Source organism: Camelus dromedarius, chromosome 13 (assembly GCF_036321535.1).
Source record: "Camelus dromedarius isolate mCamDro1 chromosome 13, mCamDro1.pat, whole genome shotgun sequence".
In the NCBI taxonomy this organism is placed as follows: domain Eukaryota; kingdom Metazoa; phylum Chordata; class Mammalia; order Artiodactyla; family Camelidae; genus Camelus; species Camelus dromedarius.
The window spans coordinates 49,830,805-49,858,369 of record NC_087448.1 but is presented as its reverse complement, the minus strand read 5'-3'; the positions used below and the strand labels follow the sequence as shown (position 1 = coordinate 49,858,369).

At 35.2% G+C, this 27,565-nt stretch overlaps 1 protein-coding gene across 4 annotated transcripts in view; it reads left to right on the top strand.

The window, feature by feature from the left end:
* ELF1 (E74 like ETS transcription factor 1) overlaps positions 1 to 27,565 on the top strand; it is a 91,312-nt gene that overhangs the window by 26,504 nt on the left and 37,243 nt on the right. Inside the window, exons 1-2 of one of the 4 annotated variants that reach the window (XM_031466082.2) lie at positions 308 to 462; positions 23,583 to 23,884. In XM_031466082.2, the coding sequence (XP_031321942.1) occupies positions 23,813 to 23,884 (72 nt within the window). In that variant the 5' untranslated portion in view covers positions 308 to 462; positions 23,583 to 23,812. Of the gene's footprint in view, positions 1 to 307; positions 463 to 21,653; positions 22,997 to 23,582; positions 23,885 to 27,565 lie in introns of those variants that run through there. The other 3 variants (XM_010991181.3, XM_031466084.2, XM_031466083.2) reach the window with 3 other exon arrangements.

The following is a 27,565-nucleotide window of genomic DNA, read 5'->3' as shown; positions in this document are numbered from 1 at the left end:
CCATTTTTTTTCTTTCATAATTTTATTTACTTGCTATATTAAAATAACTTTAAAAATTGAGGTTTTATTTTTTTAAACAACATACAGGTTTTTCATTTTGCTTCCTTGTAGATTCTGATTCTGTTTTATTGTTAATTTTAAATTATAGTAATTAGCCTGAGCTAAGTAATGGTTTAATCACAGTAGATCTTGCTCTGTGGCTCTACCTCTCTCCTTTTTCTGTACCTCTCCCCCGTTTTTACCTGTGGATTTACATGTTTGACCTAGCAGAGTAATTGGGTCCACGGCAACATGGGCGTGCCTCCCTTAGAAACACTCAGTTTCATGTATGACTCATAAGCTGAAGCACAGACACCACTTCCCCAATCTACAGGAGCCATTTTAACAGCATAAAACTTGCCGGATTGCTTTTTATTTTCAAGCCCAGAGGACAGCCTCTAAAGAGAACTCGAATATTTGAAGGTAACTCATTAAGATTTTGTGTGTTTGCTTCTGGCTGTTTCCTGAGCTGATAAACGGAGGGTGGTTCTTACCTGTTGAAGAACATGGCTGAATGTGTTCCTTAACTCTGAAAAAAAAACGTGTGTAGTCAGTCACATGCCTGATTGCACTTAACTTCTAGGGGAAACAAAGCATTCAAATTCTGGAAAGTTTTAGATTTTGTTGGTAAAGTATTTTTTTTATTTGTGTGATTCCTTCCCGCCCCCATATGACTTGAGAATAAAGGAGATTTTTCTTTCTTTCTTTCTTATACCACAAAGCAAACTAGGACAAATTTTAGTTTTAAAAAAAGTTAATTGTATTTGTGAGGGTAGCCTGTAAGTTACAATTAAGTAAACTGTATTATTCATGTATGATATGGATGTTAAGAAAGAAATTCAGGAGCGATGGTTTTGTTTTGGTATTTTAGTTAAGGGGAAGTTTTGGGACAGCTCAGTCATAGGTGTTGCTCATTCACTGTTCTGTCCTTTTTTTCTTTCCTTAAAATAAATGAAATTATACTAAACATTTAATTTTGAAAATGAAAGAGAAGTTTAAGTAAAATGAATGGATCATTTAGATAATAAGTAAAAGTGATTATTAAATAAAGAGGAAGAAAGGCTAGAATGATTCATTTACTGTTAGAAAAGAAATTGTATAATTCACACTGGAAACTTGTTCTGGGTAACAACTTCAGAAGCATAACTTGCTTCTGAGGACATATGTAGTATTTTGATTTCTGTAAAAAGAATAAGTAAAGAGTATTGCCCTGTCTGTACAGCTGTTCTTAAAATTCGCTTGTTCTGAGTGAAAAAAAAATAGTATCTTTTGTGAAAGAAAAAATTACTTAGTTTTTTTCCTGAAACCTTTCTTATCATTGAAATTAGGAGATTTTGGCAAGTTCTGGTGCGCCTTGAAATTCTAGGCACTTTAAGAGGCTGGATGCAGTAGTTTATTTATTATTTATGATAAGTTATTTATGAAACTAAAATTTGAGTGAAAGTAAAATTTGAATATGCAGTGATTCCAAATAAAGTTTTTGGAAATAAAATTTGCCAGGTCATTTATTATTAACTGTAATGATATTTAGCTAGTTCTTCGGGAACTTGCTGTTAATAACTTTCTGAGTGCTTGAAGGCCTGTCAGATGAGGGGAAGATAGAAAAGCAGTCAGTTATTATTTCTTACTCTTTGAAAGGATTGTTCATATGATCAGATATCAGTTTTGTGGTGTTATCAGAAAGACACAGAAATTTTACCAGTTCAGCTCTGAACTATTTGCTATCACCTTTGTTTGCATATTGCTGGTTTAGTCAGCTTTTGAGTAAGCAGAGAGGGGCTGTATTTACTTCTAGTCTGTTCTGTGTGAAAAATCAAATGAAACTTTTTTGCCTTTTTTTTTTTTTTTTGAGTTTTTAAAGGCCAGTGATCCACGGAGAAAAATCAAGGGACACACAAATAAGCAAATAAGATTTTATTGACTAAGGAGAAGTAGAAGAATTTAGTTTCTTAAAATTAAGACACTTAAAATTAAGGCACAATTTAATAGCATAGATACTGGTCATATGTTTCTAGTTTCCTATTATGTAGAAATGACTGAGGTGGGGCTTCAAAGTGGAGGGAGGGGAAAAAAAAAATCATGGGAGCAAGGGAAGGCCAGTAAGACTTATTAGGTAGTCCTCTTCCCACGGCTTTCCTTTCATAAGGTTGACTATGAGTTTAAAGTGAGTCATTAGAATTAAGCTTAGAATTATTAATTTGAAGAACTTAGCATTAAAAAAGACTGAAGATCGTCCAGCTGCCTCACTTTTATAGATGAAGAAACAGTGGCCCATAGAGGTCCTGTGACTTACTCAAGGTTGTGCTGTGCTTGATGGCAGGCCTTTCAGCCTGGAGCTGCTCGCATTAGCCCACACACACCAACAAGTGATGCTTTGTTTGAAATGGTCTGTATTTCCTCAGGAGTAAATAAAACCTTAATTAAGTTGCTTGGTGATCATTTTGGTGATAAGGTATGACCAAATGAACTAACTAATGATTTTGAAAATGTGTTCAAACTAGTTCCCTTTTTCATATGACAGAGAAAGGATGAAGCTTTAATTTCTACAACAGCTTTTTTTACTATTAGAATTTTTCGTAGTTGAAGCATAGTGACATTGCTTGTTTAAGATGGGCCTGGGGAGATGGAAATATGAGGACTTGGGAATTTACTTTGAACTTCTAGATACAAAGACAGATTTATTTCTGCTTTAATTTTACTTTATATTCTTTTGGGAGGGCAAATACTATTTCATATGATGCCTTGTTCCATTAAAGTGTGTGTGTAAAACTTCTGCATATGTTTACAATATCTAGAGGTTTCTAAACTCTGACATTGTCACAGTCTTGAATTTAACCTTCCCATAATTAATAATCTGATTCTATTTGTCGTATCTTCTTTTTTGAGAGTTTATTATACATACCAGCCACTTTTAGAATCTTTTGGGGAATACAAAATCTTTGTCTGTTAATTTTTTGATGTATTTTATTGTGGTGGTTGAAATTTACTTCAGATCTCCCTTTCTTTAGGTCTGAAATTTGAATTTTTTAAATTACTTTGCAAATGACTGTTGATTCCTAAATGTCCAAGTCTCCTAACCTAACTCAATATCAAATCCTCAACAATGTGGTCATCATTGTCCTAAGCAACAAACGGCGCACAGAGTTCTGGAAAACCTCGGTCCTATTCTCACAAACTTAGATTCTTCCTGGGAAAACAGGGTGTGGTGACATAGGTAAAATAAGTAAAGAATGGGACCAAACCGCTGAGCTGTTAACTTTTTAACTTTGGGTTCAGACTGTTTACCTAGAGATGAAAGATGACTAAGACTTCAAATAGTCAGGAAGCACTGAAGAATGAATAGCGTTCGCATAGGTTAAGAAGAGTGTCTTTAATAAGAATAAGAATATGAGCTCTTAGAGATCAGAGGTGTTTTATTCTATTTCTCTTTTTCAGCTTTGACAGAGTATCAAGCACATGTGTATAGGCTGTTATTATTTGATGCATTAAACCTTTGGCCACTCAGTTGGGCAGGTCCTGCCCAACTTAGTGGTGGCAGATCTAGAAAGGGCATGTGACCCTCAGCTTAATCTCTGGTGCCCACACGCTGTAACCAAAGAGAAAATTAACACCTACCTGGTAGTATACTATCTTTAAGGCAGAAATTTTCAACCTTTGGTATAACAGAATCACCTGGCTTCGACTTGGAGATTCTGGCTCATTAGGCCTAGGGTTTGGTTTATCAGTCTGCTATTTTAATAAGTGCAGGTGCTGCCACACTTTCTTGGAAAGAGTGAAGAGTGATTAATCAGTTACTCAGTATTTTAATATCTGAATTTTAAAATAACAGTAGTATTTTGAAGCCCACAGCCTCAGGTAAGGAAAGTGACTGGAGTGGTTTATTATCAGCATTGGAACTTAGCTCGTCTCCCTCTCCCAGTTAGCCCTTTCTCTAGTCCAGTTTTTGGCTGTGCTGTGTCTTTCAACTTTGTACCTCTCCCTCTTTCTTTTTTTCTGTTTCTGCTTTCCCCCCTCTCGCTCCCCACTGCCATCTTGACCACAGTGTATAATTAAAGTAATTATTTTTGTTTTTCAGATGTAATTAACCTATTCTTTATCTCTCAGTGAACCATCACTCTCCCAATGTTACTTTTTCGTTTTGTTTTGTTTTAGTTCCCTTTGGTGCTTCATGGTATCTCTCCATTCCCTTTTTCTTGGGGTTCTAGCAAAAATAGTCCCTTCATGATTTAGGGTAGCATTTATAGTCTTTGAAAACCCTTCTCTCCCAGAAAATACACTGTTATTATTTGTCATTGATTGAGTCTGGAGGGAGTAATATTTTTTTTAACTGTGTGATGCTTGAATATGATTTTTGAGATTTCTTTGGACATTTAATTGCATAACTGACTGCATATTTGTAGGCTTTGCCTTACATTAAATCTCATCTAATGGGACATAGATGTTCACAGACTCTTATAGGAATGGAAAGAAGAGTCCCATCGGTTGAATGGTGTGAATATAATTATTGTTTCCATCATTTGGCCAGAATATTTCCTTTGCTTAGGAGCTACTTCATATAAATGGTAGAAATTAAATTAGTAACATCCTTGAGTCATCTTGAGTGATTGGGGCAGTTTGAACTATCTGAGCAATCTTTTTCCCATTACCCTGGAGGAACTACTGAGGAGAAAGTTATTTGTCACTTCTATCTTTGTGTTTTGTCAGATGGTCTCTATACTAAAGTAAGGAGCTGTTGATCTATATAACTAATGTCTAGGCACCCTACCCCTTTATGAAAAAATAACTCCTGTGCTATTTGCTTTGTTGGTAGTGGGGATAAATTATCCAGCTGAGCTTTGGTTGTACAAATTTGATTCCTTCTTTTCCAGTAATAAGTATCTGAATTAACACTGTCCTCCTCATCAGAAAACTCTTCCTAAACTTCTCTTTTCACTTTCATTCTCTTCCCCCTATGCGAATTCAGAGCTTTTCTTTCATTTGCCCTTTAATGCTGAGTAGTAAGGTATCAGCTCTTTTTTATCCCCATATTTTGTAGCCTGAGATTCATTTCTAGCATTAAAAAAAACAAACAAACCTGTAACCTATGAATACCTTCTAGAATTTTTATGAAGATTGATTTAATAATTTTGATATTAAAAAGCTATCAAAGTGATAGACTTACCATATGATCCAGCAATCCCACTCCTGGACATATATCCAAAGGGAACCTTAATTCAAAAAGATACATGCACCCCAATGTTCATAGCAGCACTATTTATAATAGCCAAGACATGGAAACAACCTAAATGTCCATCAACAGATGACTGGATAAAGAAGCTGTGGTATATTTAAACAATGGAATACTACTCAGCCATAAAAAATCAAATAATGTCATTTGCAGCAAATGGATGGACCTGGAGATTGTCTTTCCAAATGAAGTAAGCCAGAAAGAGAAAGAAAAATACCATATGATATCACTTATATGTGGAATCTAAAAAAAAAAAAAAAAAAGACTTACTTACAAAACAGAAACAGACTCACAGACATAGAAAACAAACTTATGGTTACCAGGTGGGGAAGGGGATGGGAAGGGTTAAATTGGGAGTTTGAGATTTGCAGATACTAACTAATATATATAAAATAGATAAACAAGTTTATACTGTATAGCACAGGGAACTGTATTCAATAACTTGTAGTAACTTATGGTGAAAAAGAGTATGAAAATGAATATATGGATGTTCATGTATGACTGAAGCATTGTGCTGTACACCAGAAATTGACACAACATTGTAAATTGACTATACATCAATTTAAAAAAAAATGCTATCAAAGTGATGCACATTGTTGAAAATCTAATAGAAAAAAGCCTTTAATGAAATGCAGTCTCCCTCCTCTCCCCTTTCCCACTATCAGTCCCATTGCTTAAAGGCAACCACGTATAAAAGTTTCTTGTTTCTTGATTTTTCAAATTTGTATTTTCTTGAATCTATCCTTGTCTTGGCTTCTATCATATATATGAGAAGTTCTTCAAAGTAGCAGGAACCAGTATGACTTTACATGATGTAAAGTCATGTGAAGTTCATTATCTGCATGATGGATGCTCAGTTATATGGTGATCATTGAATTTGTGCAGAATTGTATGGTATAATTTTAAAAATTTAAAGAAAATTGATTATTTTACAAACCGGTGTTTTAGAATCCAGCCCTATAAACAGTGAAACTAGAAAATTTTACAGTAAAACTATAATAATGAAGTGTTGATTTAATAATTGTTGGTTTAGGTGCATCTTATTTTTTTTATCAAAATACCACATGGAAGCTGAGTATTATAATGGGGCAATTCATTGTCCATTTGTCTTTGAAGCCATGAAATATGCATGTAGGAGAATATATAAAACATACAGTTTAAATTACAAAGTGTTTACCCATGTTACAGCTGAGGTTAAGAAATAGAGCGTGTTTATTAAGATAGAAATCCCCTACTCTGCCCATGTTTGTTTCCCCTTAAAAATAACTATTATCTTGATTTTTGTGATAACCTTTTCTTTATAGTTTTACCCCTTTGAACTTTATTTAAATGGAGCACACCATATATATTCTATAGTGACTTGCTCCTTCCATCTATGAGATTTACCTTAGTTAACTTTAATTGCAGTATAGTATTGCATTGTCTATACCAGAATGTATTTATGCTCTCTTGTTGATGGCAGTAGATTATTTCCAGTTTGGGAACACTCTTACACATGGTTCTTGGAACATACCTGCAAGAGTTCTCTGTTCACATTGAGGCATGGGAAGAGTTTGCAGATTATGGAGAGAGTGAATAGTTTCAGAAAATTTAGAGTTTTTTCATTATCTTTCCTAGGAACGGATGCCTGCCATTTGATGCTTTCTTACCTGTTCAGCATCTTACTATGGTGTTGTACCCTGGGGGCTAAAATCCTCCAGGACCCTAAATAAATGGGTAATTGATGCCCTTAGTGTAAGTTGCAGACGTTACATATTTGGCCACTAAACACTAAGCAGTTCAGCATGCCTGTCATTTATTAACTAGAGTTTATTTCAAACATACTATTGAATAAGTAACAAATTTTTAATAGAATAGATACATTATAGTCCCAATTATGTACATAAAAACAAAACCGTTTTTTTATTTTTTTATTTTTTTATTACCGTTATGGTATATATGTAGTAAAGGTATAAAAGTATGGACAGTTAGGGGAAACATCAATTTTCAAAAAGTCAGAGGAGATTGGAGAGGGATATAGAAGAGGCTTTAACTATATTTGACTTTTTTATTCTTAAGAATATGAAACAAATTATTAAAGAAATGTTCATGTAAAGCTGGGTGATAGGTTTGTCAATGTATTCTTTCTTTCTCTGAACTATTTCATAATAAATTGTGCTATGTAAGGGGTACATTTTTTTGCCCCACATTTATAAATAACTGAGAAATAATGTTTAATTTGATGAGGAGTAGAAGTTGATTTAAAGCGGTGAATGGCTCTACATAAGTAAAAAAAAATTACCAAGTTTTCCAAAATTCTTATTTTTTTTCAGTTGAAAGCTTGCCTTTTATCATTGGTGACAAATGCTATTGTCACCAGTGCTATTCCTTGAAGTGATGGGGCTCACTTTGTTCATTTTTGGGGAAAGGTCTGCCAAATATCCAATTCCGTTTAATAAATATTTCTTTGAAGTAAAAATGGTGTTCCATGAAAGAAGCTGCTAGTTTAGTTCACAACTCAAACAATAATAGCATTAGTGCTTTTCCTCAAGACAGCCACCCTATTTTAGAATGAGACGGAAGTACTTTATGCATAATTCCTGTTTTGTCATTTAGACTATTTAAAAGACATGTATTTAATAGTGGAATGTAAGAGAAAAAAATAGTTTTTACTCTTTGTCAAGGACATTCTTAAGGGAAACTCCTTTTTTGTGTGTGGGTACCTAGTGGTAAAGAACACAATGACTAGTACAGAGTGGTGGCACAGCCTTGATTTACACTTAAGGCACCAGCAGTGTTGTCTACCTTCGCACCATCAGTGCAAAGTCAACACAGTGAAAAAGGACAAATAATACCTTAGTATTACTGTGGAAATAATCTTGACCTCATGAACTCCCTGAAGGGGTTTCTGGATCCTCTGTGGGTCTGAGGATTACACTTTGAGAATTACTGTTATAATGTAACATTGGAAATAATCCAGATATCCAAAAATACAGATTAGTTAAATAAATGATGGTACTCTACACCACTATGTAGTGGTAGAGAGATAATTGTATTAAAAGTTTATGTTAAATATAAGCTTATTTGGTGCCCCTCTAATGAGGAAATCAACATTTCTCCAAGAAAGTGAGTATTGATTCTGAGCCTCAGTATTTCTGTTTAGTTGGTGACTTTGTGATTAAGAAGAGGGAAATTAAAAGACATAAGAAGTCAGTTGCTGGCTCCTCTTCTAGTCTAAGGGATTTCTGTGTAGTAACTTTGAGTTTAATTTTCACAGTGGTATCTACATGCTTTGTGGTAGCAGGTGAAATATGCCTTCAAATTAACTTCTTCCTGTAGATTCTAACTCCTCATTAGGCATGTTCTGATTTACATTTTCCTGCTGTGTTGTTCTTGACTGGGAGAACTTTGAGTTGCTATATATTACTTAACTTCAGAATGAGTTAAAGAACTGAGTTTCTAAAACAAACATAGCCAGAGATTTTCTTATGGCAGTTTAGAACATATCCATGCTGATAGAACAATCGCTGTGTTGGTGGTGATGTGTAGCCGGCACCTTTTAGGTGAGTTAGAAAGAGACTGTTGGGGTTAGACCCCAAACTTCTTGTTAAGATCTCTACCCATGGCATTCCTAAGGTGGGGTATCTTTGTTCTGCAGAAGGTCAGAACACTTTCTGTGAAAGACATCATTGAAGATGGTCTGCTTTGTGCATCCTAGAGATTTCTTTGTTACAATGGTAGTCTAATAATCATGGCTTGTCTTTGATAGTCATGTTTTTCTAAGCACCAAGTTCTAGCGAATGTTTAATGTTTAAAATTCCTTTCCAAATAACCTTTGTTATTCAGAATTTTATGTCCTAAGGAAAGTTGTTAAAGTTTGCTGGAAGAATATATACAGTGTTACACTATTGATACAAGGTTTAACGTATACCACACAAAACATACATACTTATGTATTAAAGCATAAAGAAAAATGTGAAGATTTTGAATTAAAATAGAGTAAGTAGAATTAATGTTTTAGTTTGAGAGATAGTGTAAGACCATCCATATTTAGAAACAGATTTGTTGTGTAAATCATTTGTTTATTCAAAGTGTTTTATGATACGGACTCTTAAGCTGGGCATTATATTTGACCCTTTTGTCTGTGAATAAGAGACAAACCTGCTGGTTGTTACAGGATTATTTGCAACCTGTTAGTCTTGGGAATAAACCAAAAGGAAGGTGTACTGTTCACCTGCGCTTGGTAGAATGGAACATTTGCCCACCACTGTTAGCATATTTGATTGTTGAGAAGGTGGTAGACACTAGGTTCTCCGCAGATGTTCTGAGACTTTTTCTACCATTTAGGGTGGTTGGATCAAGCATCAGAGCCAGAGGCTGTGTGAAGGGGAGCTAATGTGTAAGAAAATGGGACACTTTCCTCAGAATTCAGGGAGCATTTATTCCCTAGATATTGAGGACAATTGAGCGTAATAACATTTACGAGTATGAGCAGAAATATACTAAAACTAAAGATATGCTAGGAAGGCACTAATAGCTCTTACACTGTTGAAAAGAATGAACTAGATCCTTTCATTGAAAAATACTGGGAAAAAAATGAAATTGTGTTCCAAGACATTAGAAGTATTTAAGAAATGTTACCTGCTTTAGAAGCATGGTGCTGTGCTTAAACTATTAGATGTATATAAGTTCTCCTTAGGAAAGAAAGGCCATGAGATGGGCTTACTTGCGGTAAAACATTGAGTCATTTTGGATATTGACCTCGAGATGAATAGCACTATGGCCTAGTGAAATGGTAGTTTATGGCTTAGGTAAGCATTGACCAATATAAATGGAGAAGATGGCTGCACTGTATCCATGTTTTTATAGAATATGAGGCATGTGAGTGATGAATTGAGGTGATTCTTAGGAATTATTAGTTTGGGAGGCAGCTAGGCATAATAAAAAATGAGCATCTCTGTCTTAGTTGTAATTAATTGGAAACTTGCTTAAAATGAATTAAGACAGTAAGATTCACTTATTGAGAATAGAGTCCTATTTGGTTTGTGTACAGCTGATTGTTGAACACACATGAGTAAATAATGTGAACCAAGTTTTTGATCTATAGGGAAGAAAGCAAGGGAGTCAAGAGTTTTATTCGGGGGGAAGAACACAAATGATAATCTAGGTGAAGTGCTAACAATCTGTGGTAAAAATGACCAAAGATCAGAGGCAGGGTATCTGTCCTGCTTTGGTTTGAGTCAGTTGCTCAACGTTTTTTATTTTTTTTGTTTTTTTTTTGTTTGTTTGTTTGTTTGTTTTTGGTTTTTTGTTTTGTTTTGGTTTGGTTTTGGTGGTAATTTTCTTTTTGGAGAGGTAAAGGCAAGGTGGGGAGGGAGTCTTCTGTCTAGGTGATTGTGTTACTAATCTAACCAGTTGGGTAAAACAGTTTGAGGGCTTGTTCTATTGTTCAGACATTTGATTTTTTTTACTTAGTCATTGTGGTTTTCAAGTCTTAATTTGTAGGGTGTTTACTCCTAAGAATACTTCTTAAGAAAACTATTAATAATGAATCTTAATGAATTGAGATCCCAACCTCAAAATACCTTTTTATTTGTTCTGTTTTCATAAACACTCTTTACCACTTGTATGTTATGTTTCCGACACCAGGCTTTGATACATTTTCACGTAAACTATTGGACTATTTATAAAACAAGACATAAAGATGTAGCAGAGAAGGCAGGAAATGCTTGATGTTTGTATGCCATATCTTGTTCTCTGCTTCCTGTCAGTTAAACCACGATGAGAGGAACAGAGACACAGATGTACAATTGCTGCTTTAATTTCCCATTCGGGAGACCAGTTAAGTATGAAGCTTCTTTCATTGAACTTTTGTCACTTTTGATTCTAGGTATATTGTAGGCTTGTTTTATATTATATGAATTGCATGGGTTATTGCATGGGTTACAATTAGATGTTTGATAGAGAAAATGTAAAATCTGTTTATTTTTGTGAAATATTTTTATATTATTAATGATTGGTGTTCAGATTTGAATATATGATATACATTCAATATGAAATGATAAGCTAATATATTGGTCTCAAATTTTTGGTAAGCATTAATTTATTTTTGTATTTTGGTGTAATCGATATTCTTTAAAACTTCTAGAGCATTTAGTGGTTTACAAAGATCTTTTAGTTATAGCTCTAAGATAATGAAAGGAAGATCTTAAAGGTTGACTTATCCAGGAAAATACAGTTAGTAAATGGCTGAACTAGGACTTGAATGAGGGTCTTCTGATGCTAGATCCTTGGTCCTTTTAGGGAAAAGTTTGTTTTCATTAAATTATTGTTTCACCTATTATGCAGTGATTTAAGCTTTTAGGCTTACCTTTGCTCCTACCTGGAGTAGCCCCTGGCAAATAATTACTGAATAACAAGGGGGAATAAGCTTTGTATCCACTTCTGCTACATGTTTTGTCTTTGTTGATAGACTGATTGCCCATGGGGAAGACTGTGTCTTAGTAGCTTGTCTCTTTCCTGTCCTTCTCTGTTACCCACCAGTGTCTGGCAGATAGATCTCTAGTGAGTGCTTGTTAGATAAATAAAGACTAGAGATAGTATTGATAATGATTTCTGTAGGCCACCCAGTATACAGGAAAAAGACAATACAGGGAGAATTTTCTCTTCTTCCTCTAAGTATTTATATTTGTGAAGGGGATGCTTTAAAAAATAACAATACACTTTTTAGTTGTTGTTAAATTTATTTCATTCAAAGTCAAATTAAAAATGAAAGTGAGGGGGGAGGGTATTCCCTGTAAGCTCAGTGGTAGAACTCATGCTTAGCATGCATGAGGTCCTGGGTTAAATCCCCAGTATCTCCTCTAAAATAAACAAATAAACCTAATTACCTCCCCCCCCCCCACCAAAAAAAGAAAAAAGGAAGAAAATTTAAAAAAAAAAAAGGAAAGAAAGAAAGAAACTGAAGTAGACGCCCTGAGGTTTGCTTGGAAGAAGCCTACCATTGGATACAGCTGTTATCTATTTCCTCCTCAAATTTTCCCTTCCCCTTTCCTTATGAGTTGGAGAAGTCACATTTTCTGTATCCAGTTGTCAGGAATTGGGAGACATGGAAGGAGAGAGGCGGAGTTCCTATTCATGGTTGTAAGGTAACCTATATTGCCTGACAGGCCCACATTCTTAAAGCAGAATATTTTGAGAGGGAACATAAAGATCACTAGATTAGAAGCTCCACACAGGCAAAAATTTTGGTCTCTTTTGCTCACTGCTGTGCTTCTGCCATCTAGAACAGAATCTGGTATATTGTAGCTACTCAGTGACTATTTTATTGACTAGATGAATGAGCGTGAGCTGAAATCAGACGTGCACTCAAGCTTTCTCTGAGCATCTTGAGTATTCCTTTGACAAATATTTTTCATGGACCATCTGTGTAAGCTGTGGGAGTGGAGTATGGTGGTGACCTTGACAAAGTTCTTGCCCTTACTTGTTGGCTCTCTCCATCCATGGATTTACTGATATGAAGATTAAATGACAGACACAGCAAAGTGCTCTAGTAGAGGGTCTGGCACACATAAATAGTACCTATTATTTTTTTCTACTTATTTTTCTGATTTGTTATTGTCATCTCTTTCTTAAATTCCCTGAGGATAAGTGTCATGGTTTTCTGTATCTATGCAAAAACATCAGTGGTCGTTAGAGATGTTTAAGAATTAAGTAAAGTAGTATATATGTCTTGCTTTATAAATTGTAAAGCCCTTATTAGATATTAGATATTACCAACAAATGATAATGGAAGCAGGCCTTATTGTACTGCTGTACAATTTCTGGATGTGTCTTCATGCTAAAGTATTTTCAAAAATCTAAAAAGTGCCTATTACTTCTAGTAAGGCAACTTTGAATTCTTGAACTTTCAAAAAATAAGGCAAAGCTGTAAAGCAGAAAATACGTCTAATAAAGAGCCAGGTTTAATGCAGCCTCACATAGACAACTAGACATTTTCACAGGAGTGTCTGTCTTCTAAGCGTCATCCTGGAAGAAAGTAAAGATTCCTTGAGAGTTGGTGATAAAAGTCTCTGTTGACCAAGAAACTTGCATCTGTCATGGATATCACATCTTTCTTCACTGAATAACTAAATCAGCATCCTCTATTCAAAATACTTAATACTAAATGACAGGATACAATCATCCATGGATACAGCTACTTCATATATTTCAAAATTTCACTGGTATCCAAATGGATGTAGGACAATTTTGATGTTCAGTTGAATAACTTGTAAGAAATGTTATATGGTAATGAGTCATATCTTTTTGAAAATCTTATTTTCTTATTTCTCCTGTCTTCCAATCCTTAGGCAAAGAACAAAAACTTGAAGTAAACCAGTTAAGTAATTTTTGTTTGTTTTACCTAATTTTCCCACACTCTGGGTGGTTTAAAAACCACTGTTGAGAATCTCTATTATAAGTAATTAATGAAGAATTTAAGGAGGACAGTATACACATCAGTGGCTACAAGTTATCAGTGTAGCAGTGAAGCTATGGAATGTTTGTTTAAGCTGTCCTCATCATTTTTGAATGGTAGTTACCAGATCCCACTTATGTGACTTGCATTGGGCTTTGTAATCATGGGGACCACACTCTCTTGTTGCAACAGGATTTGAAAACCTTCAGGAACTTTCCACTTCTTCTTTCCAAATCAAGCCTAAATTCTACTGCCTGACTTTCAAGACTCCACAATTTGGTTTTGCTTCGCTTATTTTAAACCACATTTTCTGTTTCCCATTGTCAACTCTTAGCTTTTGTCAAGCTATTATCTATCTCCAAACTTACTTTGGTCAGTTTTGATTCTCTTCATTCTTCTGTGCCTCAGCCTTCTCCCTCCCTCTCTCTCTCTCTCTCTCTCTCTCTCTCTCTCTCTCTCTCTCTCTCTCTCTCTCTCTCCCTCTCACACGTACACACGTTTGCACAGATGAGCAAACACAGACACATACACCCTATACTATCTTTTCCTTTCCCTTTGGTCTCTCTACGTCCTACCTTACTTTAAGGTTGAGTTTAGGTCCTCCGTTGTCTGAGTGTTTCCTTGACCCATTTGACCATCCCCTCTTCTAAAATGCTGCAGTATTGACCAGCTTTATTAGCATTTAATTAAATACTAAGTTTTGGTGTTCAGTTGTAATCTCTCTTGCTCTTAGTTCCTGAACTAGATTGTAAGCTTCATAGGAACAAGGCTATGTATTACCTCTATTTTTCACAGTGCTGAGCATAAGGGAAGTTCAGTAAATATTCATCAACTTTTTGCCACCAAGTCAGTCTGTAGCAACAGAGTTTCTTCTGAAAATGGATGTCGTGGGATCTTTTGATTAGCTCTGGATATTCGTCAAATAAGCATAACAAAACTGTTTTCAATAGGAGAAAACCTAACGCAGGGGCCCTTGGTGCACTTTAGTTAACCGTGACTGAAATAGATGCAAATGATTTAAAAATCGAGAAATTATAAAAGATGAATGGCCTAAAATTTTAACTATTCTGTATTGTGAACTTTTAGATTACTTACAAATGGTATTTAAGATTTGCTTCTATCTAAGACTTGTACAGTAGAAAAGTATAAAGTTACATGTGCAATTTATACTAATGCCCTTTCACTTTTCATCTTCCATCTTGTAGTTTTGCTGCTTCTAGGTTTTTTTTTTTTTTTGGTGTCATTGAATTTAGCATCTTAGGTAAGTGCCAGACAGTTCTGAGGATGACTGTAGGAAGAACCCCATTTTAAGGGTCTTGACATGGAGCGCCGGAACTGTTTACGTCCAAACATGTTTAAAACAGAGTTTGATTATTTAAAGACAAAGAGAGGGGTATGCTGTGAAATTGAGGGTCTTCTCACACGTGGGGAGCAGGAAGTTTTGTGCACAGGGATCTTAGAGCCCATCAGACTTGTTGGTGATTTGGGAAAAGGTGAAAATGTTCTGCTTCTCTAGAGTTTATATCCTTAAGTCTGGTCCCACTGTGACTTGGAAGAGGCCCCTAAAATGCCACAGGTATAAAAGGTTATGCTCACCCAGGAGTATTTAGAGAGATCTGGACTGAGCATATCAGCAAGCTCAGATAAAGCCGGGGAAAGGGTAGTACCTACAAGGAAATGGGGGCAGGGCCCGCTTTGGCTTCTTTAATACAGGGTGGGCCATGGGGATCTATAAAATGCAGAAATGCTGGAATACCTGTTTTTGAGATGAGAGTGAGGAGTACTAGAGTTGTGACAGAGACGTCCTTTTAAGCTGGGTCCGTGGACTATTCCCATTCACTCTTCCAGTCCAGGTGTTCAGATACCCAGTTTTAGAAATCTGGCTCAATTTTTCACATACCTCTTGTGGCATCATGAAGAGCCACAGCCCTGCTAGTGGATTTGAAGTTTTTCTTATAGGCAGTGGAAGCCACTGATTAGTTTTAAATAGAGGAATAAGTTTGAACCTATTTTCATTTTTGGTAAATTACTCCTACTGCAGGCTGAGAAACCACAAGGGAGCTGCAGGAAAGGTAGTCAGGACCCATCAGTTGAGCACGTGGAGCAGCTATCACCTAATAATGCAGTCTGTGGCCATTAAGCTGTTTATATGACCTTTAAATTTTGCTTTCAGTTGATGGCGTGTCTCTTTATGTGAGTGGAACTTCTTATGGTCTTAAGAGAACAGCAGTCTCTTCTAGAAGAAAATTATGCGTTGTGGGAGCTGGAGGTGAGGGGAGGTGTGTCCTGTAGTAAAATCTCCTGTGGGATTTTTCAACAACATTCTTGGCTTTTTTCCTTTCCTTTGGACCAGGATGGGAATCTGCTATATTCTCAGACGGGGAAACCTTTGCACTGGAGCATACCTTTTCTAAGAAGATGAAAATATGAAACAGGAATAAACAATCTCAGAAATGAAACAGTTTCCTTGCAAGCTGATTCTTGTTCGCTATAGAAAGAAAAATTTTAACTGCCCAAACAGGTCTTGCTGATAAGCACACTTTAGTGTTTGTGTTCCCTGGATAGGTGTGTTTTTTTCAGAGTTCAGATTTTGGGTGCTGGAGGGAAGAAAGTGCCTTCAGACAGTTTATTTGCATAATTAAAAGCACCAATCAAGACATTTTGACAGTTGTCACTTTCAGCCTTTTTGAGAAAGGAAAGAAGTAAAACTTTTTTCATGACCAGAGGTAAAACAGTATCTGATTACTTTTGACTATTTCTCTTTGATTTTATATTCTCTTGTTTTCAGAACATGCTCAGAAAAAGGGTTAATCTTGAGACCACAGTTATGGACAGGTTAGGTATGTGATCTGGTTGGCTGTTTTGCAAGGTGCTACAAATGCTGCCTGCGTGTAATCTGACTCTGGGTAGACCCAAGTGGCCAATGATGGAAAGTGGAGAACAATGTGAAAGAACCGGCCTTTCAGGTCTGGGTAGTGAGTAATTGCAGCCTGCCCTCCAAGTCCTGGAACTGTTCACGGGGTGTCAGCAAAGAGGCGGAGCACTGAGAAGTCAGTCTGTTCCCTTGCTCATATCAGCTCTGTGGTTTTTTTTGTTTTTTTTTTTTTAACTTTAACATGGTTGAAGCTAAGGTGAGCTTATTCAGGTTTCCAAGGCCTGCTTCAGCTTTGCCCTATATCACCAGAATACAAAAAAATCAATTTGTGCTTCATTCACGTGGAAGTAAAACTGTACTTTTGAAAAAGATCTAGGTATTTCCCCTCCCCTGCCTACCCCTCAATTGCAATGAAAGACGCCTAAAGCACTGTAGCTACTTAAAAGATACGGGTGATGTAATGTATATAGTACTTGTATGATTCCAAGGACATATTTTTATACTTTTCCTACATTTTCATAAATTCCTTGAGTATTTGAAATAATATGAAGGTTGGAGTATAGGATCATTCTCTTTTTGAATTAAGTTGTGAAAGCCTTAAATGCAGTGGGGAATGGTTTGTTCCTCTTGTGACATTAACCTGTATATTTTCCCCCTTCAATTTTGTGTATAGAGTACATGATTTAGGGAAAGCTATGCAGTGAGATTTATTTTTGAATTGGTGTCTTTTTTTGTTTGTTTCCTTATTCAGTACAAACTGGAAGACAGCCTTTGTTTGGGGAGGCTTAAATCTGGTTGCTTAACTATAACTTCATTTGATGTGTTTATTGTTTTTTTCATATCCACAATTTTTAAATGTAAGTGATAGTAACACTGTGTGCAAAGAACTAGCAAGAAAAATGTCAGTAAAAATTTATTTATTTTAAAGTATTTTAATGAGTTACTAAGTTGTGGAAGCTATATAAAAAGGCTTAATCTTTCCTTTTCCCTTTTTAGGCTGAGTGAAGGTAAAGTAAGATAGTATGATACAGAGTTTAAGAAAGAACAACAATAGTTAAACTTTGAGATTTAAAGCAGGTATAGAAAAATCTAGAATTTCCTCTGCTTCAGTTGTTTCACATAAAATGTTATTAAAAATGATTTACCAGGTATCAAAAGTTGCATGGAGTAGTGTAGAAACCTTTGCTACAGATATTATATAAGGGATTTCTTATTTGTCCAGATATTCTGCTAATGAAAAATACCAAGAAAGTTCTATTAATGTAGATGTTGGGGCGTGAATAGAAAATTGGGCTGGGAATTGGGGAAAGGCACAGAATTGTTGCTCTTTTTGCCGTTAACTAACTGTGTGAACTTGGACAAGTCAGACTGCTCTGGGCCCAAATTCTCTAGCTCTTCAGTGAATGCATAGTAATCCTTTGATTTTTTTTTTTTAATTTTTAAAAAATTTTTAAAATTGTGTGATTCCACACTTTTTAGATTGAGAATGGGCAGGTCCTTGGACGATTGTATAGAGTTTATCTTAATATAAGAATGCTAATAAAACGCATTCTTCCATACTAGAAAACAAATGAAAAGGCCTAACTATGGTCTATTACCTAAGAATTCCAGTCATTATAGTCTGTGGGATTATTGCTTGCTTCTCATTTCTAATTTGAATAGCTTCTCTTCTCTCATTTTTCTTATTTTATTTTCTTTAATTACTGTTGTATTTCTTCTAGCATCATGTTCTTCCAGATATATTTGGTATTGTTATGATAGGTATGTCTAGAAGTTGAAAAGGTCTATTTATTTGGTTACCACTTCACATAAAAATACATTCAGGTCCTTGGCATCTGGGGTTACTCAGAATTCTGTTCTTTAGATACTCCCAACCTTACTAATAAAAACACACACACAGCCTGAATCCTTTATTATAGTTATTCAAATTAAAGGTAGTCATTCAACCACTCATTGCTCTAGGCTGGTGTATTTTACCTTCTTTGGTCCAGAACTGTCCAATCTAAAAGCTTTTTGCTTTTTTTTGATTGGTTCCCTTTATCAACTTTCATACTGAGTATAATGAGTTGGTGGCCTAGTAACTTCCAAAGGGTAGCAAGATTTTTTTAGTGTCATTATGAATTAATGGGTTTATAGACCTGTGTGTTTAAAGCCCCTTTGAGGGAGATTTAAATTTGCATTCAATAAGGATTAAGAAAGCAAGAGTGAAAAGTATTAAAAGCTGATTTTGACTATCATAAGTTTATAACACCTGAAGTCTTTTATAATAAATTACACAAAAATTAACAGTTTGAGTTGGTTGTAGTAGCCAGTAATGAAGCTGTAGGTTTTGTGTTTACAATCAGTAAATTCATTTTGTTTGGAACAGGGTTATAATAGAACTCTGTGTTAAGGGAAGCTTGCCAGACAGGGTGTGGGCCTAACCTTAAAGCAACTGGACTTACCAAATAGGTGCCAAATTTGGGAGCACTGTAATAGAATTATACTTTTGTTGTTAATGGGGCTACAGTGTTCTTTGTTGGAGTCTAGCAAACAGCTGTGGTGAAGAAGATTCCCAGGGAATATGGAAATGAGACTTCAGGAATAATTAGTTGCCTGGCATGCACCTGTTACATATCTCTTGCACTATACTTAGACTATAATGAAGATAATGTTTACTGAATAAAATTTATGTGCCAGGCATTCTGCACATACATATGCATCTCATCTTCACAAAAACTCTAGAGTTTGGTGTTTTTTTTTATACCCATTTTACAGAATGAGGAAACTGTAACTTATACCTATTTTGCAGAAGGAAGAGATTGACACCAAGTAAGTAACTTGTCCAGAGTCACAGTGCAGAAGATTCAAACCCAAGAGGTCTGACTGCAGCGCCTGTGGTCTTAACTGTTTTGCCTGTGCTGCTGTTTTACTTTAAATCTGAAGCTTAGTTTGATGACAAGAGGTTAGGAACCTTATGGATGAGACATTCCTCTGACAAGACTCCCTGAAGAATAAGAATATGGTCCTTACCCAGCTGAAAGATAGGAGAGCCAGCTTGGAGAGTTTTTATTATTTGGTGGATTCTCAACTAACTGACCTCTCAAAACTGGGCAAATAAGTTAACTATTTGTGTCTTTGTTTTGAATGAACAGTTTTCACTTTTTTCTCATTATTTTATAAAGACTAAATGACACTTGGAAAATGAAAGATGTTTGGGAACTATTAATGCAGCAGAATGTTCCTGAATGTAATGCATATTATATGGTTAGTAAATTCAAACAAGTTTTAAATTTACTGAAGAACGTGTAATTTTGTTAGAAAAAAAAGAAGACCTCTGCTTTACCCTGAGTACCCATTTTTTTCCCATAGTAGAGCAAATTTGAGGGATAAAATAAGTTCTGTTTTGGACATGTTTTAGACACCCTGACTCTGAGGGGCACAGACGTGGACTTATCTAGCAGACAGTTTAGTGAGCAGATTTGGACATCAGGGGCTGAATTAGAGATGGAAAATTGTTTTTCTCCATTTGACATTTATTTACTTAGAAACCTGTGTTCTGAACTATTACAGCATAAAGAATTTGGGTAGATTTAGAGGCTATATGTGTATTGTCGTCATAGACAGAGTCCTGATTTAGGAGATGAGGATTCTAATTGTAATTCTGTTATATTTTCAGACTGTGAGACTTAGGACACAGGGGCTCAGTTTACTCATGAAAAATTGAATCATTGATCTAAGTGTTCAGTGTCATCTTTTACTGAAAAAAATTTAATACGCTGAGGCTTTGTTATTTAAGTACCTGTAATATGCATGGGTGGTACCTCTGGATCAGGAATTAGAAAAGTTCTTCCCAAGAACCATCTTGGCACCATAGGCTATGTACCTACTCAGAGAAGAGGAAGAGCAGTGGGACAGAGTGAAAGAAGGCAGAGGGTCAGAGGCCTAATTAAGCCAATAAAATAATGCTGGAGCTTTCCTTTACTTATACGTTTTCAGTTTATGAACTTTTGTATGGAAATGAACAAAAGCTACCCACCAGAGTAAAGGGGTCTTTTTCTGTCCTAGCAAGTGGCTTAGTGATCATGGGCTGTCATTTCAGTATTGATTAATTACTGTGGTTAGTGTGTACTGTAACATTTAGGTATGTTGATTGCTTGTCTTTATTTTGGAGGTTTAAAAAATACTTATTTTTTATTTTTATACAGTTTTTAAAGGTTACATTCCATTTATAGTTATTACAAAATGTTGGCTGTATTTGCTGAATTGTATAATACATCCCAATAGCCTATCTTACAGTCAATATTTGTACCTCCCACTCTCCCACCCCTATATTGTCCCTCCCCTGCCCCCCCACCACTGGTTTGTTCTCTGTATCTGTGAGTCTGTTTCTTTTTTGTTATATTCACTAGTTTGTTGTATTTTTTAGATTCTACATATAAGTGATATGATACAGTATTTGTTTTTCTCTGACTCATTTCACTTAGCATAATGCTGTCAAAGTCCATCTATGTTGCTGCAAATGGCATTGCAACATTCTTTTTTGTGGCTGAGTAATATTCCTCTGTGTGTGTGTGTGTGTGTGTGTGTGTGTGTGTGTGTGTGTATCATACCTGTACCCATTCATCTGTTGATGGACACTTAGGTTACTCCCATAGCTTGGCAATTGTGAATAATGCTGCTGTGAACATTGGAGTTCATGTATCTTTTAAAATTAGAGTTTTTGTGTTAAAAACATCTATTAAAGAACAATAGCACTGTGGAAGTGTTACTAAGAAAAAGCATGTGATTGCAATGGAAAAGAAAGTGAAACTTTACATAGATATGTTCACATAGGTCATTTGTACCATGTCACCTTTGTATTTATGAATAAAGGGATTTGGAATAGTCTCTTGGAATCTAACCTTTTACAGAGAAACTTTTGTAACAGGAAACATCCCTCGATTCTGGTTAACTTACTGTGGTTCTTCAAGTTTAGAATAATGGTTTCCTCGTCATTAAAAGTATTAGCCATTTTTTATAAAGAATATATATAGGAAGAGCTTAAATATCTAATGATACATTTTCAAGACAATGTCTGTCATTAATATGATTCTTTTTATTATTATTATTATTATTATTATTACTATTATTATTATTGGTGTACTGGTATGATAGGTAGAGAAGAAATTTTAGACAACAGTTACTTATCAAGAGAAGTTTTGCTCTAATTATTGTGGTGCTTGGCACACTGCTTTGCAAATAGTCACTGAAACATGTATTCATTTGAACTAGGGGGGCATAATTTTCAAATGTGAGACAGTGTACAGTTAGTGCTAATTTAGGGGTAAGGGCAGTATGTACTGTATTTTGAAGGTCCATGTAGGTCGAAGCATAGAGGTTGGGCAGCTCTGTGAAAGAAATGGGACTTGAGCCTTGATGATGGAAAAGATTCGAATGGCTGCTGAGAAGTGGGAGAGGTGTTCAGGGAATGGGGAATATTAGAAGTTGAGAAGGGAGGCAAGAATGAATGTAGAATATGTGGAGGACCAAGAAGGCGGCCTTGTTATAGAAGAATTGGGTGAGTGTAAAGGAAGATATTGTATGTATGTCTGATGTTTATATGTCTGCCTGTGATCAATTTAGGTCAAAGTACCTTTCCCCCATTCTAGACATGTTGCATTGTTAAAAAACTACCTGAAAAGTAGTGCTAAAAATACTTACCAATGTTGAAGTTGGACTCATTATTAAAAGAGGTGGTGTGGGTGGCTGTGGGAAACTACTGGGTTAGAATTTAGTTTAGTGAGTAGCAGTATCGCCTGAGTTGAATTCTTGACTATTATTATTATTTTGATTTCCAGTTAAGGAAATCAATCATCCACGATGACCCCTAGTGTCTGGAAAATACAGGGAACTGGCTTTACGGAAAGTAGGAAAATGAGTGTGTGATTTAGCAAGCACCTACTGGCTGGATTGAAGTTTTCAGGGAAACTGATTCACCAGTTGAGCTTCATTCCTGAACTTGTCTCTTTAAATTTATAAATGCTGTTTCAAAGAGCTAAATATTATTTAGTGTGATTATTTTTGTATCTGTCTTTTCATGTCATCTTTATGGCTGTAACTGTATGATGAAAAAAATTAATAAAATTGTGATAAACTTTTGAATTAAAATTTCCTTTTACTTTTATCATAGTAGTAACTTTTTTTTTTCTTTTAAATTAAATAGGCAAACGTCTTTGGCAGGCACATTTTAAAGCTTTTCTCCCTCCACTGGGAAATTGTTTTTACTTTTAAGTTGCGTTTCTGTTTTTCTATTGTAAAGTGCAGTTCTTTGCATGTTCTAATTTGCCATGACGTGGTCAAGTGCTGTTTCCTTCCTGTTGCTTGCAAGCCTGTGCTAGAGATAAGGATACATTTCAGTGCATTAAAAAAGAAGCCACCGAAGACAGGCTTAAGCATGGTAAAGCGTTCTACTTATCAGAAACCTTTTTAAAGAACAGAACGAGGGGGCTTTAGTTTCTGCTTATTTTCAAGAGCTCTTAAAATAGTACTTATTAAACTTTAAAAGTATTAGGTTTTAAATCTTTATATATACTAGGCCTGACAGGGATAGTGTCTGAATGTTTCTATTAAGGCAAAAATATACATTATGAAATTACTCACGGGGTAACAATTCCTATGTGTATGGCTTGCTGGGTTAGTAGAAAGAAGGGGATTGTTTATATGTCCTTTATTGTAATTACAAAAACCTAGTTATGGTTGGGTGGATTTTTTTTTTTTTAGTAAACAGTACTTTGTAACTTACCTCGGGGGAAGGGGAGAATGGCTTCGTTTTCAGTAATGAGAGATGTACTTAGCAAGACTGAAATCTTAAAAGAAAATACATATCTAAATTAAAAAAAACTTCTCTATTCACTAGTCATGTCGATTTTATTTAAAAACATTAACAAAAAAGTACTTTGGAGATACTGCCATCTGTGTGAATGTTACATTCTAAGTGGCATGAATTGCTTTCTCAAAACTAACTTAAGCTTTATATTTTTCAGGCCAAGAAGTTCTAGAGAAGAAAAATTGCAGAAAAACTGCCTCTATTTTAGTAAAATCTCAGTGAACCAAGAAAATTTTGAAGCACCTTCCCTAAAGAAAACCTGGGTATACAGTAACTTCACAGACTTAGCTTGGTTTTTTTTACCCGAATTAGTCACTGGATTCTGCTGCCTGATACTTGAACCTGCTTGGGATTTTTCTCATGTGGATCTAAGGGGAATGCTTTATTATGGCTGCTGTTGTCCAACAGAACGACCTGGTGTTTGAATTTGCTAGTAACGTCATGGAGGATGAACAACAGGTATGACTGAGACCCAGAGAGAATTAGATTCTAACAGATTTACGATGATGATATTTCCCTTTGTGTCAGAAAATTATTTCCTTTAAAAGGCAGTAGGACAAACTTTATTAATGTAAACATTTAAATATTTAAAATATGGAGGTAATGAGATTTTACATGTTAAGTGCTAGTTAATTCATTAAGAGAGACTCTTATCCTGAGCTTTGATGTGGTTAACAAGGATGTAATACTTTTGGAGTTAGCTTGTTTTTCTGTAAAATGAGACTTAGCAGTAAATACCTTAAGTAATTATTTCAGAGTACTTTGAAAAGTTCTAGATGACATAATAACATGACGTACTTTTTTTTATATATAGTGTAGGACTGCTGATTTTAATAGTTGCTTGCAATTACAGTTTTAATGGATGTGGTTAATTAAAGTTCATAATCCTGGGCTGTTTCTTCATGAGAATGGAAAGGTCTTAGCAGTCCCATAATCATACAACATTTCAGCCCAAAGCATGTGACTCTGAGGAAGTTACTTGACTTCTCTAGATCTCGATTTCATCATCTGTTGAATGAGGGACTTGAACTGCAGAATTTCTAAATTGGCTTTCTTTTATTGAATTTATACAAGATATGCAAATTACTGTTTCTAGAATGTAAAAAAGATCCAAGAGATACTGAGAAAAGAACTGAGTTAATTCTGGTCTTCCCCCCTCCTCCCTAGGCATTCCTGGGACTTTATATTTGCTTCATTTTAAGCGGGTTATTTTGAAATACAAGACACGATGTGAGAGAAATTGTGTGTTAGATTCAATGTACTGGGAAAAATATTTTGAGGTCTGGTAGATTTAAAATATGTCTAATAAAGCTGATTTATATACTGAAATAAGCCTAATTTCAAATGCCTAACTTTTAATAGGCCAATTAGAATGTATCATGCTTTTATTCTAGGTGATTCTTACTTTTGGCAGGGCATTGTCATTTCTTAGCTCTTTGTATTGTTGAGTAAAGTGACAGAATCAAATTTTTATAAATAAACCTACAAAAGATGAGAATTTGGAATAAGGTGCCTTAAAATCAAGATGAGCTTTGGCTAGGGAGGAAAAAAGTATCAGGGAGAGGATTGCATGTTCCCAATTGAAAATGTATTACTAGCTTATAGATTTAATCTAGGGAGAATAGAAAAGATAAAAATTTTAGGAGAAAGTGTTTTGAATCATTTTAAAATAGGATGTTTCTGTGAATGTTAAGAATTGAAAACAGTGTGTGTACTCTTCAGCCCTGGAAGATGAAAGATCCCAGACTTGATGTGGTGAGGTTTGTTCTCGGGCTGTGGCCGCAGAGGACGGAGCTCTAAGCCGCTCACCCGTGTGCTCCAGTGCACTGGCTTTGACCCTCTTTGACCATGAGAAATATATTTTACGTTTTGGTGCAGTATTCAGACATATGTCTGTATAGCCTTAGAAAAAGTTTCACAAGACAGTGCCTACCCTTACTATGTATGATGCACTTAGTTTAACTCGCAGAATGTCTTTGTATAGGGAGATTTACTCATTGCTTAACATCAGAATGCATGTGTACGTATTTTCCTATTTATTTTTATCTAACTAAATGAATAAATACTAGCTTTGTGCAGATATTATCATAAGGACTTTACACATATTAAACATAAGGGGCAAATACCATCATCTCCATTTTACTGTGAGGAAATTGAGAGAGAATAGATAGGTTACGTGACTTACCAGAAGTCCTACAGCTAGTAAATAGTGGAGCTGCAGCTGAACCTGAGCAGTCTGACTCTCACTAATGATGTAGTTCTTGCAGGGATGTATGCTGATCGTACTGTATAGTAGTCAGCTGGCCAGGTTTAGGGTTTTTCAATCTGTGGCCAGGAGCATAGCAAACTAAACTGATTCACACGGGGTTAGATCTAGTAATGTCAGTCTTATTAACATCTTATCTTATGTATTGAGTAGATGTGGGTCTATTCTCCTGTTTGTTGCCTGCTTGTTAAATTTGTTTTAAATATAAATGTAATAGCATGCCAATTATAAAAGAAGTCACCTAATAGAAAAATATATACAGTAAATTGTGAAGGTCTCTTTTCACCTACTCTCCCTAATCCTGTTCTCCCCAGAAGATACTGGTATTGACTATTTGATGTATAATTTTTTGGGTAAAGGCCTAAACGGAAGAACAGTATAAATATATACAAACCTATGTACAGAGGTTGTTTTTAAGATACAAGTGAAAGAATGTTAAACCTACTTCATGACTTACTTTCACTTAATGTATTTTAAATATTTGAATGTATGTCTGCTGGCTCTACATCATTTATTTTTCCACATGATGGATGGATCATAATTTATTTTGATCATGGACAACTGGCTATTCTCAGTATTTTGCTGTTATAAATGAATATTCTCATGTGGGAGGCAATAGATCTTTAGTGGCTGAGAGCTCAGATTATGGAGTCAGAGCACCTGGATTTGAATCCTTGCTCCACTGTTTATTACCTCTGTGACCTTGGGCAAGTTCCTTAACCTCTCTGTGCCTTAGTTTCCTTACCTGCAAAATGAGGGTGATAATAATAGACTTGATATTATAAGTAAAGTTGTTGTAAAAATTAAATGACTTGATGTATATAAAGTTCTTCAAACTATACCTGGCACAGACTAATATTTACTGAGCACTGTCATTTCATTATTACATCTCTGTGTGTGTATCTTTTTATACTTGTATGATTATTTCCGTAGTATATTTTTTAAAGTAGAATTACTGAGTTTACTAAAAGCATAAACAGAACATACTACCAAATCATTCTTCAAAAAGCTGTGTCAGTTTCTACTACCACTAGCAGTGTATTTCCCAAACCATCACTAACAGAAATCCTTTTGGTCAGTCTTTTGGGTGAAAATTACTTTTTTTACCATTTAATTTTGCGGTTTTTTTGACTACTAGTAATGAGGCTGCATGATTGTTCCATTAACTTTATTTATTGTTCATTTGAATTTCCTTTAAACTACTTACAAATATCCTTTTGCCTAGTAGGAGTTCTTTATATATTATGGGTGTTAAAACAGTATTGTTACCTTCTAATTAACTCTCTTTTTGTAACATGTGATGCAGATATTTTGTCCCAATCTGGTACTGTCTTTTAACTACATATCTTGTGACCTATTGAAATTTAAATATTTGTATCATAAAATTGACCATTTTTTTGTGATTTTTCTTTAGGAAAGCTTTTCTTACCCTTAAACATTCTCTTTATATTTTCTTCTAGTATGTTTTATAAGTTTAACTCCTTAGTCCATATGAAATCTATTTTTGTGGGATAGAGGTATGGGAATCTCATGACTTTCCCACAAATGGATATTGGCCTTTCACCATTTATTGAATGTTTTATGATTTCCATACTGACTGCTGTTTTGTTATCTTCTAAATTACCGTACGTACAGACTAAAGTTTTGAACTTGCTGGCGTATTTTATTGCATTTTCCTGTTTCGTATTGTGTCACTATCCCATTGCTTTCATGGGTGTCACTTCATAGATTTGATATCTGAAAAGACATTCTTTCCCCCAAAAAAACTGTGGTAGAATTTTGAATGAATTTTAGAATTGGCGTGCTATTGGGATTTTGACTTTTCAAAGTATTTGTGTCTTTAAAATAATTTGCACTGTTTTATGATCCTGTAT